At 34.3% G+C, this 17,689-nt stretch overlaps 1 protein-coding gene across 1 annotated transcript; it reads right to left on the minus strand.

The window, feature by feature from the left end:
• Window positions 1–7,794: 7,794 nt before the first annotated feature.
• LOC128556690 (uncharacterized) lies at window positions 7,795–15,250 on the minus strand. The gene is made up of 3 exons (XM_053542317.1): window positions 14,930–15,250; window positions 10,001–10,165; window positions 7,795–7,845 (listed from the first exon to the last, which is right to left on the minus strand). The coding sequence occupies exons 1-3, from the start codon at window positions 15,248–15,250 to the stop codon at window positions 7,795–7,797; spliced, it is 537 nt and encodes a 178-aa protein (XP_053398292.1).
• Window positions 15,251–17,689: the final 2,439 nt, after the last annotated feature.

The raw sequence follows: 17,689 nt of genomic DNA on the forward strand, positions 1-17,689 counted from the left end.
CGTTGTCGTGTGTAGAATTCATTATTCGTGTCATATTTAACCATTATCTAGAAAAATATTAGTATGAACACTTAGTATTCTTACAAATGGTATCAAATTACAACTTTTATGTGTATTTTATTTTACTTTTTACAAATATGGTGAGGTAATAAATCAAATAAGATTATCTGTTTGCGTCATTTAATATTTTTGAAAATTTATTATGTTATTGACAACACTTTTATCTAAAGGTATGTTAAATTTTAAAAATGTATTTACAGCAATTGCAAAGATATTGGAAAATTAGCAAGTGGCGGTTAGCTATTTTGTTCAGTAGATATACCCTGTGACCATTAACCTTTATATATCACCATACAATGTGTTTTCGAGTGCGAGTCTAATTAATTAATTGGATACAAGTGTATGGTCTATTTAAAACATATGATTGTAAATCAAATCCAGTATAATGTAAAATATTTAGGAATCATTGCATCAGTACCGACAATTATATGAAAATATGACCTTTTGACCACTATAATTTGCAAATAATTCTCATGTATTATTTGGAGACAGCACCGAGATGAAACTTTAATAAAGTCTTTGTCATCATGCATTAACATTCCGGCCCTCGTTAACTATTTTCAGTAGCAAAATCCACCTGACTAAACTGGGCGGTGTAATTCTGTCAATAATGCTGATTTGGACCTAACTCTGTCACCGTATTCAAGACTCTGAAAGTGTTAAGACTTGAACTTTATTTGAAAATTAATTACAGTTCTCATATCACTGAAACCCTATTCAAACACTTAACGTAAGTTGTAGAATTTTGATAACGCTCACCGCCTTCTTCGTTCCAAAGTAGCAAAGAAAGACAAATATAAGTTTCGGTGTTGAAAGTATTTTACTGTAAGCGCCAATTAGCCCATGCCTACACGGGAAATCTGGACATAGTCGACTTATGAAAACGCTAAGAGAACTAAATGATATTTCTGTTTATCAAAAAATGTCAGAAATGTAGTGAGTTGCGAACGGTTTGCTTTCAACATATTCTTGTACCAAAATCTAGTTCCAGTTCATTTTATACCTATCCGACTCTTCCAATTAGCGATTCCTACTTGTACTACGTGCCAGTCTGCTGTATTTCCATTTTGAATATTTCATATTCGTATTGGACTGACCGAATCTCCATGTTCATTAAACAATTGAACACCAATGTTGTTGACAGATAAATATATCCGCATAAATATTTACATCAATAAACGTTTGAAGTAATGTTTCTGTATTGTCCCTAAGTACTGACCTGGCACTCATGAATATTCCTTACGTCTTTTGTGCCCGAACTAAGTATGGATATAACTAACTTGCAAGAGCAACAAAAGATATATTTTGTAAAAGTATAATGTATAACAGTTTCTCCTTTTCAATTTCTTATATCAATATCAATATTGATAAAAGGAAAAAAACTTATATTAAGTATGATGAATCGGTATAACTGACACGTGTATACAGACAGTCTTAATTATAATCATGAAGTACTTGAATTGTGTTACTGAAACTGTCTCTTACCGCTTGAAGAAGGAGAAGGAGAGAAATGGAGCATATTATTACAACGCTGCAATTATGATAATTATGGAGACATGGACCTTACTCAACCATCATTATTTCTGTAATTGCTTCGAAAGATTTTCTTAGGAGAAATGACGGGTTTTAACAAGATAAATGTACTGTAATTGCCTCAGTAAAAGGTAATAGTAAACACTTTGAAAAACAAAGAATTGAAATAACTATTTTCTCTGTAAGCGTTCATCGTCAGACAGTCTTCCTCGGTTTTCTTTGAAAGCGTTTCCTCACACGCAGTTATTTTTATCACTACATTTTAAATGCAAAACAATACACTACAGCAGTGGAACACGGTTTTTATTCCCGGCATACTTAACAAAGAATGATGTCCTGCAATTCCAGAAAATCCGTATTTATGGAACATTTCTGGACTTTTATGATACTGAGTTAGGAAGATATATGACGTTATTTTCATTACGGTCGACTTTTCTAAATATTAAATCCATTTGATTTGCCAAATGCTAAAAATCTTGTAATATTGTAGTTTGGGAATTAAGTTATTTCCGCAATAAATCAAAACTATTATAACCATTTAATTTATTCTTATCGTTATAAAGACATTTCACTTGACATTTATTCCAACAATTTGATTATTTTGCATTCTTAGACAAAATCAAGAATTAAATTGCAAGCATACATTTTTGTACTACCTTTCTGATGGGCGTTTTGTCGTTGATGAAAACATTCGCTCAATACTAATCTAAGAAATTACGTTAATTAATTGTCATAATGACACTTACAACCTTAATTGACCTTTAATTATTCTAAAATATTGACATACTTGACTTATTTATTGGACTGCCTTTCGCTAAATATGATAACAGTCTATATTTGCAGATTCTAAATTAAAATGCTCACAAAATTGTACATATTGTTACAAAATGTATAAGAGGCCCATATGGGTCCAAGTCGCTTACCGGAGGACCATGACATTTCAACTGCTTCTGAACAAGTTTGATGAAAATCCATTAAACTGTTCTTTAAATATTTTCTCTTATTGCTATTTTTGCTGCGACAGCTCCTATAGGCGGCCAAGTTTGACCATTTGGTTCATGACAAGAAGGCGTTTAAAGTAGAACAATAAAAATAGCCCAACGTTAAATTTTGGTTCAGGTGAGTTAATAGAAAGCGTTGGGTCATACATAACAAATATTCTACCACGTAAAACTATCCAGGTTACAAATATACAACGAACATGTAGCCCCGCACAGTCTGATTTTCCTTTATTTCAGGATAAAGATCTCGGAATTATTTACAATGTGGTCATTTGTAAAATTTTTCATCGGCAGATCTGCATAATGTAACATTTAAATGCGATACATTATAAACGTAAAAATGCATTAAAGAACATAAACGTTCGTGAGTTTAATTATTCTGCATCAAATCTAGAAGAAAATCTACTTTAGCAGTGAAAACAGCAAGTCAACTTCCATTGCTGTTGACATATTTAACAGATAAATGTCAATTGTCAAGTCACGTGTAATGACATTACATTGCACACGAAAGGGTAAATCTCGTTTTCGACTTTGCAGCATAAGATGCAAGGAATCTTTTTACCAGATGTTGGAAACATGCAATATTTGCATAATGTACTCCTTATTGGCTTCCCCCCTAAGTAAGCTCGGATTATTGTTTAAAACAAATCAGCATAAACGCGTATGCTGAGCTCAAGTTGAATTTAAATCCCATTTCTTGTAAGTTACATAACAAGAAGGACCAACAGACCTAGTCGAGTGGCCCTTGACTTTAGGAACAACATTATTGTTATTCACAATCCATGAATAAAAATGTTTGAGATGATGCACTCTTGTGCGGCTTGTTAACTGTCAGAAACAGACAACTTTTCATTTTTACCACAAGTTCTGAAATCTTCGGTTCTTCTAAGAAAAATAGAGCACGTTTTGGACACAACAACTTATTTCCTGTAAATGCTGGAGTGAATATTGTGCTACCTTGATGTGACAACCTGCCCTGATTTGACAAATCATGTCTTATGAAAGTTATCCTTTTCTTTGGAACATTTACTGAATTTTCACAAAGTTTCAGCGACTGAAGATCATTGTTTTCTCGTTATGGGCAAACCCATTATTTAAACTGGGGACCATACGCTGCTTTTCATGGAATTACATGCTAGTATATCATTGAAGGTTCCGTGTGCACCACCGTATGAACAGACCGGCGGATGTCTAAATTGTTTTTGTACTAACTTGTAGTATGTGTAATGTGTAAATGTTGAGTTCTGCTCAACCCGGGTCTAGAGGACGTGGACGGTAGCATCCATTTCCACTACCGTCCACGAACAGGCTCAATTAAACCGAGTCTGCAACATTTTCGCTTTTGTCGTGTTGAGCGACCTATGGAGTTTTGGAGTTTCCACCTTTTCTATTTCAATGTTAAATCCTGATCTTGTTTCAGATTTTCAAGCATTTTTTTTTTTTTGGAATGCGGATTTAAGTTTCTTCATCACTGAAATTGTCATATTTACTGTCAAAATGTTCACTACCAGAAGGATGCAAAGAAATCCTCGTCATCAATTTCAAAGTTGGGTTTATCAATCCCCTGACGTCCTGGGGTAAGTGACGAGTCATTTATGGGGCTTTTTACCATTCCCCGGACTCGATAACTCTTGTCTTTGTGACAAAGAATTTAAGATACTGTTCATTTAACTCTCCATATTCGAAAACCTTGTTTCAAATCATTTTTCCGAAATGTCAACTTTTGACCGACGTTTTCTTGTCTGAGACTACATCGGATGTCTCTAAATTAAATTCTGTACTTATAACATGTGCAAATGTAGAGTTCTGCTCAACCCGGTGCTAAAGGGCGTGGACGGTAGCTTGTTGTTTCACTACCGTCCATGAACAGGCTCAATCAAATCGAGTATGCAACATTTTCGTCCGTGTCGTGTTGGGCGAACTGTGGTTTTCTACTTTTTTATTTTATTTTCACAGCAGCGTTGTTTGTGCCGTGTAGCGGCTGTAAAAAAAGTCTCCCCGTACCTTCAAGCAGAGCTGTTATATTTCGATCTCTTCAGATTGTTCTGCACGACATTTATGTTATGTATTTTTACTGTTTAATTTTTCAGCTTGACTATTTCGGCTTGGGTGGTTCCAATACTCCATCATTTAAAGCTTTGGGCACTTGGATATGGTGCCTGCATTTTAATTTTGTCTTTTGGCAGTTTCTGTGATAAGCAGACTTAATAACCACAGATCCCCTCTCTAATTTTCAGTTTGTTTAGTTCTGCTCATTTTTTGTTCGTTTAGGGCAAAGCCATTATTTTTATATGGAGATCATACGCCGCTTTTAATGGAATTGCGCTCTGTGCACCATTGAAGGTTCCATGTGCACCGCCGTATGAATACATCTGCGGATGTCTCTAAATTATATTCTGGTATTTATAACATGTCTAAGTGTTTGGTTCTGCTCATCCCGGGTCTAGAGGGCTGTAGCTTGCATTTCCGCTACCGTCATCTAACCGAGCCTGCAACATTTTCGTTTATGTCGTTTTGGGCGAAATGTGCTTTTCTACTTTTTTTATTTTATTCCAGCCATGCTAAAACAGCAAATCATACTCGAAAACAAAATTGTGCGTCTTCGAAGACGCCAAGAAACAAAGTGAATATACATGCGCCCACGTGACATCGAGTGAAGGGTGTGTGCATGCGTAGGTTATTTACATACGGGTAGGTTTAAACAGCTACACTATACGGTATTTAACGTACAGCGAGTTAAATTTGTTTGAGAAAAGAATCCTTATACATTAGGTACATATGTCAGGTAAGTTGTTAATTTAGGAAATGAAATAGAAAGCGACTTCTTCTTATGAACCAATGGATGGATTTTCACCAAATATTATCATTCTTTTGAGTTCTCGCTCAAGTGTGTTCATATATTCATCTCAAGCACAACTAAGTATAGAACATATATTTATTATTAAATAAAATCTTGAAATAGATATTCTTAAATCTGTATTACTAGGGTTATTTGTGATATTACGATATTCTAACTACGTTTTTTTTCAATTTAGCAACTTTTCAGCAACTTATGAATGTTGTGAAGAATCGCCATAAAATCAAATTCATTCACACTGTTGAATTTGAATTAGGCAGAGAACTACACATAATCATTAAAGACTATTGTACAAATGTCTTTTCTCCAAAATAATATATATTTAACTGGATTTCAAGTCAATGCATATTAATAGCACATAAATTCAAGCTGTTTTATTTTTGTTTTCATCCTTTTGTAGACCTTGTTGGATTCCCGCCGACTTCTCGAGAAAATTCAGTACTCGTGTAAATAACTGAGATTCCCTATCTGTAATATTTCTGAAACATTTTGTATAAACTTTCTTCTATAAACGACATACAGACACATTCTATTTATTGTTCTTCAAGAGATTGCAAAACATTCTGCATCTTTTATGAATGCCAAGTAAGGTAATCTGAATAGGATACTTTATCTGGGAATAAGACAACTATTAGGAATCTGTCAGTTTAATCATTTTATATGAATCTGGTGTAGAAGTTTCCTTATTTATTTGCTATATTCGTATGAAGTTAAGTGTTTTCTTGGATTCCATCCCAATTGTCGATGTTTAATCTTCTCATACAGCCATGAACATGAAATGTTGTGTCAAACAACATCAGAATACTGACTCTATAGACAAGGCAGCGTTTAAGGGCATATTATAATCAGTAAAATATATCTTAAGAAAGAAAGCATTTTTGTCTGAACTCTATTTATCTTCATTATATTTACAATAAAATGTTATATTCTATTTTTCAATTGATCAAAACACTGGTACATTAGGATTTTTAAATTAACGGAAGTACTTTGAACGTATACTATTATCAAATCTTCTGAATGCAGTCTAATTTGTTTCATTTCGACGAGTTCAAAGTGCAGTACTTTATAACTGGTAGAAATAAAATTATTTCGTTGCTGTTGATACATTTAAGATAGTTGAAACTTTTTTGAAACTGTCTATAGCCTGCATATTAATTATTTATGTCGACCCAGTCACCATTCATTTTCGAACAATAACTGGAGAGCCATTTGACCTAAAACCTTCAAACTATAGGGTGATAGATATTTTGGAGTAAATGACGCCTATTGGTTTTGGGGACATTCCATCAAACGTCAAGGTCACAGGGGCCAGACTCTGTCACACTTCATTTCCGATCAATAACTAGAGAGCCATTTGCTGTAAAACCTTAAAACTTCATAGGGTGACAGGACTTTCGGAGTAATGACCCCTATTGTTTTGGGGACACTCCATCAAAGGTCAGGGTCACAGGGGCCAGAATCTGTCACACTTCATTTCCGATCAATAACTGGAGAACCATTTGACCTAGAATCTTCAAACTTCATAGTGTGATAGGGCATATAGGGTAATTGACCTTTTATTGTTTTTGGGTTCATTCCGTCAAAACTGAATGTCACAGGAGCCTGAACAAAGAAAACCGTTTCCTATCCATAACTTGAGGACCACGTGACCCAGAACATTGCACTTTAATGTGATGATTTGACATGCAGAGTAGATGATTACTATTGCATTTTCAGTCACTAAGCCAGCCGTCAGAGTCTCTTTGATTTTCGCTCTTGTTCCCTATTGACTTCTTGTCTATTACTACTATGCTTTGGGGGAGACATGCGCGTTTCCCCAAAAGCAACACCAGTTTGATGAATTTTAACATGTAAAGATATCATAGGTCTTATAACTGAATCTCATAATAATAATTTATTTAATCATACATATTGCAAATGAGATGTGTTAATATTAAACAAACCACGAGCGCTTTGCAAATGGTGAGAATTTAGATAAGATAGAGAGGCAAATAACTGAACAGCATAGTTTGGACACAACCTACGCATTCACTGCGCCGGCTATTTCATACCAACAATGTTCCTTCTTGTAAATAATTGTATATCGAATGTCGCCGACCAATACCAACTTCCCTGAAAGTAAACATTTTTTATAATGCTTAAAACTTTATGAACAACCTGAGATCGCAATTGACAGGTTTCATTCTTTGGAATGCATGCTTTTGTGTCATTCATTAAAATGTTTCTGTAATACCTACACGAAAACATGAACACAGAAATTCGCCGAGCTCTCTATTTATATACACATTTCCGTAGAGGGTCAGTAACAAACTCAATAATTGATTTGTTTTATCGACCACATAATTACTTCTCCCGGGCAAGTAGGATAGCTCCCTCATTCATTGAATAGTCAACCTAAAACATGAAACGCTAAATCATAATTAAAGAAGAATAATTCCGGTAATTCCGATGGTTTACGATTACCGTTGGTAGCACAACGTACATCAGTTCAGCAATCTGTGGTAGCACAACGTTTGCCACTGAATGGCATTATGAATACACTTAAAGGTATAAACCCAGATGACATCTTTGGAGACTTTGATGCCCCAGCTTCAAGCAATACTGATACATCATCCACATCTGGTCCTGTGTTTCACAATTGCACTGTCAATTGGTTCAATCATGTAGTTATACAAAAGTGAATTGAATTTGACATGTAAAACAGTTAAAGTCTAATAGATATAGCAAGCAGTGTTGAACTTCTATAGTTTACTGTTACTTTTGTGTTGAACATTTTGTTTAAACATACAGTATTCTGGTGTTAAGCTGACTGGAAAGACAGCATAGATTCAGATTGTGTTAAGCGGTGTTACATAAATATATTTTTTTATCTAAGGGAAGACTTTGGTGTTCAGCAGAAAAGAACGGCTGTGATATTTGCATTTTGTTGTTCATTAATAAATTTTGTTGTTGAATTAAAGCAAAATATTTCTTCTTTAATTATGATTTAGCGTTTCATTTTTTAGGTTGACTATTCAATGAATGAGGGAGCTATCCTACTTGCCCGGGAGAAGTAATTATGTGGTCGATAAAACAAATCAATTATTGAGTTTGTTACTGACCCTCTACGGAAATGTGTATATAAATAGAGAGCTCGGCGAATTTCTGTGTTCATGTTTTCGTGTAGGTATTACAGAAACATTTTAATGAATGACACAAAAGCATGCATTCCGAAGAATGAAACCTGTCAATTGCGATCTCAGATTGTTCATAAGGTTTTAAGCATTATAAAAAATGTTTACTTTCAGGGAAGTTGGTATTGGTCGGCGACATTCGATATACAATAATTTACAAGAAGGAAAATTGTTGGTATGAAATAGCCGGCGCAGTGAATGCGTAGGTTGTGTCCTAACTATGCTGTTCAGTTATTTGCCTCTCTATTTTATCTAAATTCTCACCTTTTGCAAAGCACTCGTGGTTTGTTTAATATTAACACATCTCATTTGCAATATGTATGATTAAATAAATTATTATTACGAGATTCAGTTATGAGACCTATGATATCTTTACACGTTAAAATTTTATCAAACTGGTGTTGCTTTTGGGGAAACGCGCATGTCTCCCCCAAAGCATAGTAGTAATAGACAAGAAGTCAATAGGGAACAAGAGCGAAAATCAAAGAGACTCTGACGGCTGGCTTAGTGACTGAAAATGCAATAGTAATCATCTACTCTGCATGTCAAATCATCACATTAAAGTGCAATGTTTTGGGTCACGTGGTCCTCAAGTTATAGATAGGAAACGGTTTTCTTTGTTCAGGCTCCTGTGACATTCAGTTTTGACGGAATGAACCCAAAAACAATAAAAGGTCAATTACCCTATATGCCCTATCACACTATGAAGTTTGAAGTATGATAAAAAATATAAACAAATTAACTTAAAACAAGCCTGAAACATTTTGTTTACATGTCAGGCTTATGGTTGTCTGACAAGTGTTAATTCCAATCGCTGTACTGGCAATAGTCGAGTAGTCCACATTGAATTTATTATAATATCGGGGATTTCCCAGCAAAACAGAGCCTAAACTGGCTAAATTTTGCAAGGAACCTTCATTTAAAAATTATATCAAAATTTCTAAAATTCTGAGTTTCGGAAAAGTATCGTTCACGAAACAAAAATATGCCAGTAGCACTTAGACAATTTTGTGGGGGAATCTCTGTGAATCTATTACGAATCAACCGGTACATATGGCAGAAGTAAATATAGGCCAACAAGACCTTAAGTTGTACGCAAATAGACCAAATTACTTTTGAATTTTATTTTTTTTTTTTTACTTTACCTGGTTTCTCAGGCATCACACCCGAACTGGCCTCTTTGTCAAAACAAAAACAAAGACAAATATCAAACAGGGAATGCCATGCCTCAAAAACGCAGCCTCCTCAAAACGAAACCCACAGCACGCAGACGCGTGCACCACACACACATACAGCCAACACATTAGGACAAAACGAACAAACGAAGGAACACACACACAAAGGCGACGATTGTTTTTCGTGAGCTCATCTCGCACCTTCTTAACATATTTCTCTCCAGTTTTCTGGTCAATTTGTACACGAAAAGTATCTTTGGTCATGGTGTACATGTTTTCATTGCCTCTCCGACAAAAATATAACCTAATGTCAAACTGAACTTTATTAAAAAGTCCTTGTGGCGTAGATGGATCAAGATGAATATTCTTGCATAAAACCTTTGTTTTTTGTCCATTTCGGCCATACACAAACAGGGGAAAAAACGTATACAAACAAGGAGATTCTCGTGGGAACGCGCTGTTGGTGAACGTTTTTGATATGCTATTCCGGGGCCTAGCGTAAACACAATGGACGCGGACCAGTTTTGGCCAAAGATTGGTGATATATACAATCTCTTGCATCATAACAAGTCTGAGAAGTTTATGGTTATTGATATTTTGAGGGAAAGACCCTGCGATAGATATTTAGTACGATCAAGAAATACAGGACTCCCCAAGAAGGATTTTAGACATGAGCTTTTTATACTGGAGCCGGTTAAACCAATAAACCCAGCGTCTATCGCAAAAAACAGGGTAAGTTAACATTTACGATTTAAATGTACAGTTTAAGTGAAACTATTTGTTTGAAATGAACATTCCTTCATTTAGTTTTATAAAATTAATAGTTTATTTAGAAATATATTGGTAGAAATAAACAAAACAAAACTGGTCGCCTTTCTGCAAAAATGTAAACAAACAGCAACCTGCGTTTCCGTGAATTTCCGTCACACCTGTCAAAATGTCGTTATGTTTACATGAGAGTCAGATGCGTTATTACAGAAATACCCATTTCATTTTATTTATAGGCCAGATAAAAGTCACACATAAATTTACCTTGAAACTATTTTGACAAATGTAGATCCACATGAATGCTTTTGTGACATTTTATAGCAATTTTTCTAACCCACTCTGAGCTCAACTTTTACAGTCAGAAGGAGAGAACATACTGTTGGATGCTTAATTTTCAATTAAAGAAGTAGATCTAGATGTACCAATTACTTGTAGAATATTTGTAATTCAATCTTGAAATAATTAACTTCAGAATGAACTGCTGCCAGCATCCTTTTGACTGTTAATTTTACATAAGATTTTAAGGAGTGGTATAAAGCATGCATAACTTTTTATGTAAACTATATTTTTAGTTGAACAAACGGAAACATTGTTATCACTTACAGACGAGAACCTTTGGGATTTCTTTGAGCCTTGGACAGATTATGAGGATAATCAGCCGCAGGAAAGTCAGGATGACAACAGGCAAGACCAAGAAGACACTGTTGAGGCCACTACCTCTTACCTCGATGAAGATGCCCTCGATAAAATAGACAGTGATGACAGGTCTGACGGCAGTATTAGCGGTGAACGATGGGCCATGAATAAATTTACCGGTATATAAAAAATTATTAATAGTAATGTAATGCTGTTTAAACTTTTTATCCAGATTTTGCAGAATTAAATAAAATGAATAAAAACTAAATGTAGGTGAACAGTATGCTCATTTAATTTAAGAATTAAAATCACAATTTTTTTTTGCAAATGCAGCCAGATCAGGACTCGAAACTGAGACCCTCCTAAAACTAAATCCAGACTAAGTTTTGGACGCTCTTCCATCTGAGCTACCTGACTGTCTTGCATTCATCTGCAATATACATGTAATTATAAAACAAATAGCAAAATTTTTATGTTTAATATTGTCTTTTTTTTATTTCATTTCAATTTTCTTACTGCAGAATGGCAGGAGAGAAGAAATCTGAGAATTGATCTAGGGAATGTGGATCCTACTGAGTTGGCTAAGCATCTGAGAAAATTCTACGCTGAAATAAGAACAAAGGACAGATACTATGCTCCAAGTAGTCTGGGGGGAATCCGTGCGGGCATTCACCGCACATTACGAGCTCCACCATACAATAGAACAGTGAATATAATGGAGGACAATGAATTTGTAAAATCTAATCAAATGTTGGAAAATATGTGTAAATTGTATGTAAAATCAGCTTCAGAAAAGCAAACCCACTTTCCAGCAATAGAAGAAGGTGATATTCATAAATTGGCCACATACCTTAAAAGGTATGAAGAGTCTCCTGAAAACCTTCTCCATACGTTTTGGTTTCTTTTATGCTATCTATTTGCCCGGAGGGGGAGAGAAGGCTTTAGACAAATGAAAAAGTCCACTTTTGTTGTGAAAGTAGATGACAAGGGTCATGAATACCTTGTTATGGCAACCACTGAACAGACAAAAAATTGGCGGGGGTCAAGTAGCTCCAACGCATGGGACTACAGTGACGTCCGGGCATACGGTATTGCATTTGACAAAGAAAATACCCTCAATGTTGTTGATGTATTTCGCTTTTATCTCAAAAAGCTTAACCCAAATAATGGTGCTTTATTTCAGAAGCCAAAAGATGTTAACTGGCAGGGAAGTGATACATGGTACCACAAAACTGTTATTGGAGTAAATAAAATAGGTGATATTATGAAAACAATATCAAAAAAGCGGGTTTGTCAAAAGTGTACACAAATCATTCGGTAAGGGAGACATCTATTTCAGTCATGTACCAAGGTGGAATTGATATCAAACAAATATGTAAAATCACAAAACACAAGAATGAAGACAGTCTCAAACATTATATTGATGGTCAAACCTCTGCTCAAAAGAGACAATGTTGCAATGTTCTGTCAAATATTCTTAACATAGAAAAAACTTCTCCATCAAATACAGTAACCACTGACCAGCAACCAGAGCAGGTGTGCTATTTAATCACTGACCGAGAACCAGCATTCATAACAAATGTTTCTGATCAAATACAAGCACCAATAACCACTCCACCACCAGTGAGAGAAGTTGATGAACCATTAGGTGTACCAACACAAATGTACGTAAGAAATGTAAACTAACGTAGTAATGTTGCTACGATTGGTAACAAATTCTCAAACTGTACTGCAAATTCAAATAGCATTAGAATGCCGTTTTTTTTTTGGGCCGCAACACTTCACTTTTAATGTTTCTGGTGGAAGTGCTTACTTTCACTTCCATTATGCATCACAGCCTGGCGCCAATCAAAATACTTAAACTATGTGTATATTCGTAAGAATAAAAAAGTGCAGATGCACTGGTAGTGGTATGTTAAAATATATGCCATCTCTATACATCTTATTTGCTGAATGACTTTGTCAAATATATAGTGGGGCCTCCGTGGCCGAGTGGTTAGAGTCGTTGACTTCAAACCATTTGCCCCTCATCGATGTGGGTTCGAAACCTCATTTGGGGCGTAGAATTCTTCACGTGAGGAAGCCATCCAGCTGGCTTACGGAAGGTCGGTGGTTCTACCCAGGTGCCCGCTCGTGATGAAATAGTGCACGGAGGGGCACCTGGGGTCTTCCTCCACCATTAAAGCTGGAAAGTCGCCATATGACCTAAAATTGTGTCGGTGCGACGTTAAACCCAACAAAATAAAATAAATAAATAAATCAAATATATAGTGTTGAATGTATGTTTTGTACACTTATTTTCCTTAAATTCTGTTGTGAAAATATTAAAACTGACTTCGTATTAAAAATGAAATGGAGTCATGAACAAAATTAAAAATTCTATAAATTACTAGTGTTGTAAATTCGGATTATTTTTAAAAAACCTATCCCCACGCCAAATGAGCAAAATCACTGCAAATAAAGTGCAAGCTTATGAGTTATACCAGATTTTTACACTTTCATTTTGCAATGATTGAAAAAATAAAGCAACATGTAATTTAATATTTTCATCAAATTTTTAACAGCTTACTATTTTGAAGGAAAGTGTTGCTTTCGATTTTTTCGTGGCTTTATTTCTTTATAAATAAATTGCAAGTGAATCTAAACAGAAGTATTTATAATCCTTTAATCCGGAAAAAACACGATCACGAATTTGGTGAATTAGCAATAGCAATTATCACTTTGTTAACTTAACCGTAATGCCATAATGAAAGCTTTAACCAAGTTTGTACACAAAGGGTACTTTGATATTAGATATAGACACTATAACGCACTCCACAGATATACAAGGGCAGATAAATGGTTTGTGAAATGGGTCTGCCTTGCAGTAAAAAAAAAAATGAGACTACCGGACCCTAGCCACTTCCATTTTTTATTTTAATTACATGAAAAAAGGAAATATCAAATTATCAATCACACATATCTGTTTTCGGTCATCTTCGACTCAACGTTTTCAGGTGTCTTTCATACAGTTTAAGTCCTAGATTTTAGCCTAAGGTATTTTTCTTAGATCTACACTGACATACAGTACTCTATGTCTGGTTCTGAACCTCACATGTCCAGGAGTCAATTTCACTGTTACGTTGTTCTCATGGATGCTATACAAGCAGTTGATTCATCATCTATTTAGTAAAAAAAAGTGACTTACCTAAAGACTGACTTTGATATACATGTACTAAATCCATACTCTTCATTTTAACGTCATTTTCATATCTGGGTCAAAATTCTTGAAGTTTAAGTTGTGAAAAAAAAACAACACTTTCTTCACTTGCGTTGTCTTGAACTGTCAAATAACACCTTTAGTTTGCCATAGGATAAATCCATGAACGAAATAAGTGGAACCACATAACTTTGTATTATTAAGTCCATACTTTATCACTTCAGACACCTAATTTTCGTAAATACTAAAAACAATCCATCCGCGCTGAATCTAATATGGCCGCTGGACATGTACAAACTGTTGGCCCTGGAAATGTATAAACAAAACATGTGTCCATAACAACGGCCAAGTTCGTTTGAGTAAGTTCGCTCAACTTGAGTTTCTACTTTTTTGATATAGTTTAATTAATTTTGTCTTGTTTTATGCAAGAATAGCGATAACACACGTTTGTTTTGTGTAACAACATCTGCAGAATCCCTGGGGATTCTGCAGATGTTGTTACACGAAAAAACGTGCGTTAACCCAACACTCCTGTACAACTGATGAGCGTCATTCTCAGATATTCGTGGGTAATGCTCTACGTCAATATTGCCATCTCGTTTTAGTTCCATACACACAGCCTTGAAATTGGTATTGCTTTTCACAAATCTTTGGTCTTTGATGATATCAAAGTTTTTATTGTGAGGCGGATTCTTCAAGTGTCTGTTAATTCCATGTCTAACACTTTCTAATGAGTTAATTTTGTAAGAAGTTCCATCCACTTTCTTTAAGTCCATCCAAAAATGTGCCAAAACATTGTCTAGTTCCTCAGGAGATAAATCCTCTGGTGGGAGGTAAAACAATTGCATTTATTCAAACAAATTTCATAGCTTAAAATACTTACAGCAGTTCCCTTCGTCTGACATTTTTCATGGAAAAATCGTTCAGCATGCTGCTATTATTCTCAATGATATTGTTGAAATGAAAATAAAAAGCCGAAGCTGTCTTCCTTAAATAGACCAGTGTCAACGCTTTTGAATTTTACATTTAGATATACAGGCCACGGGCTTCGTTTCCAAGGTAACATCAATTCAATTCAAGAAACCACAATTTTCTACTGAAATTTGAACAATTTTAGATCTTAGTTTTAGTAGATTTAGATTTTTTTTAGATTTTATTTTATAAACACCAGTAGGTCATCGACCCATGTGGCAAACACATACATATACATATATGGCGACAGTAATGGGTAGTTGATATTATATATATATATATTTATATATTGATACATAATGATTGTTTAACAATGAAAACAGACAGAGACTAGCATCATTATGTAACACCTTTTAATCACATGTTTGACGTCGCGGAAGTGTAATAGAGCCGTTATTTAAAAATGATAAAACACTAGTGTAATAAAGCCTTGACGTCGACGTCCTTTATAGTAAAGGAGACGTTAGTCAAATTAACTTGATTATATAGTAAAAGAAAGTCGAATTTTTGATGTTTCGATAGCAAAAGCTAACATATGATTAAAAGAATATTACATCCGTGACCTTCCACATTGACCCCATCAAACTTCCTGAAAAAATTAACAAAACGCTCGGCAGAGCCTCGCGTTTAATTATCTTATTCAACCCGTTTAACAAACGCAATATGAAAAGACACCCATGCAATATCTTCTATATAACAATATGAACTTTTATTGTTATTAACCTCTATCATCCCACAAATCGGAGAGTACTTTATTTATGTTAAATTGCTACAGTAACAGCATGATAATGCAACAATGGTGATATAACAATATTAAATATATAATGTAAATAAACAAACACAAAAGGGACAGAAATACAACTTTATAACATATGTATATCAGTATCAACCCTTCGGAAACGTTCAATATTGAACGTAATACAAAAGACCAAATTATATATAACAGTAATTACTAATAACAGAGAAAACATAAGTTAGTGTTATTGAAATTAATACCAGCTGTGTATTGCCCTTTCATGTATAGAAAGGGGAATGGCTGGAGTACAGTTAGTGCCTTTAATTATGATTAAACCCGAAATAAGTTATCTAAATATGTATTAATCAATTATAATTTAAATATTAAATATACATAAAATATACAATAGATGTACATTATGTTGATATCTTCCGAAACGAAACAAAGACACCAACATAGTTAATAACTCACATAAAAATTCAGATCTTTTATGGGTTACTAGTGCGTGGCGGTAAACTCAACTTAAACACTATTTAACATATAACCGAGCATATAAACCTAATTTTGTTCTCTATATAATAAGTCGTTTCTAATGGAAAATGATTTATTAACATAAGCTGCTAAATTTTTTAATAAACGTTTGTTTTCAGATTTCATTAGCTCTAAAAATTTAAACATGTTTGGGCATTTCCAAAAGTATGATGGTATAAATTGTTTTCTCAGTTCAGCATACAGTACACACTCTAAAACAAAATGATACTCGTCTTCAAGTTTGTCACAAAATGTACATTTTCTCTCAATTAACGGTGTACTAACTGGTTTGTTCCATCTACCAGTTTCTATACATAATCTGTGAGATGATACACGAAGTTTTGTTAAACTAATTCTAACTTTGGGAATATCAAGCAAGTTTAAATATGGCTGAAAACTAAAATTTGCAATGTGTCTGTAGAAAATTGCTCTACTAGAGTTTAAAAGTCTACCATTCCAGTTTTGAAGAAACTGATCACTGATTCGTTGTTTTACAGTTATAAGAAATAATTCAAAATTTCCAACTGTTTGAAAATACCATACATCATTAAAACCTAGCGAGAATAACAAGTCTCTTAGTAGAGAACACCAGTTTTTCGTATTAGGCCTATCTAACATCTTGGTACAACATATTATATATAATTTTTATGTACTTTTTGCTATCTGACTGTAAAATCTTTAGCCAAAATTTAACTATTACATAATATCTATACGTTTGGAGGGGCATTCTCCCAAGTTCTCCATATATGAAGTCATTCTGTGTGCTTTTTTTTACTGCTAATAAACGTTTACAAAATTGCATATGAACTCTTTCAAGTGCGTTACCGTGATGAAAACCCCAGACTTCACATCCATAATTAAGTATAGGTAAAACTAATTTATCAAATAAATCTAACTTATGTTTAACTGTAATAAAGGTAAACTTACGTAAATATTTTTCTAACTTAAAGATAGCTTTTAGAGACTGACCAGCTAGTGTTTTCTGGGCTTCAGAAAATGATCCACCCGTAGTAAATACAATTCTAAGATATACAAACTTGTTAACTAT

Source organism: Mercenaria mercenaria, chromosome 4, assembly GCF_021730395.1.
Source record: "Mercenaria mercenaria strain notata chromosome 4, MADL_Memer_1, whole genome shotgun sequence".
NCBI lineage: Eukaryota > Metazoa > Mollusca > Bivalvia > Venerida > Veneridae > Mercenaria > Mercenaria mercenaria.

Coding starts and splice junctions, on each gene's coding strand:
- LOC128556690 (XM_053542317.1), bottom strand. CDS start 15,250: ATGCAATTGTTTTACCTCCCACCAGAGGATTTATCTCCTGAGGAACTA. Junction 10,166..14,929: donor CTCATCAGTTGTACAGGAGT/GTTGGGTTAACG, acceptor GTTTTATGCAAG/AATATTCATCTTGATCCATC. Junction 7,846..10,000: donor GAGAGAAATATGTTAAGAAG/GTGCGAGATGAG, acceptor TTCATGTTTTAG/GTTGACTATTCAATGAATGA.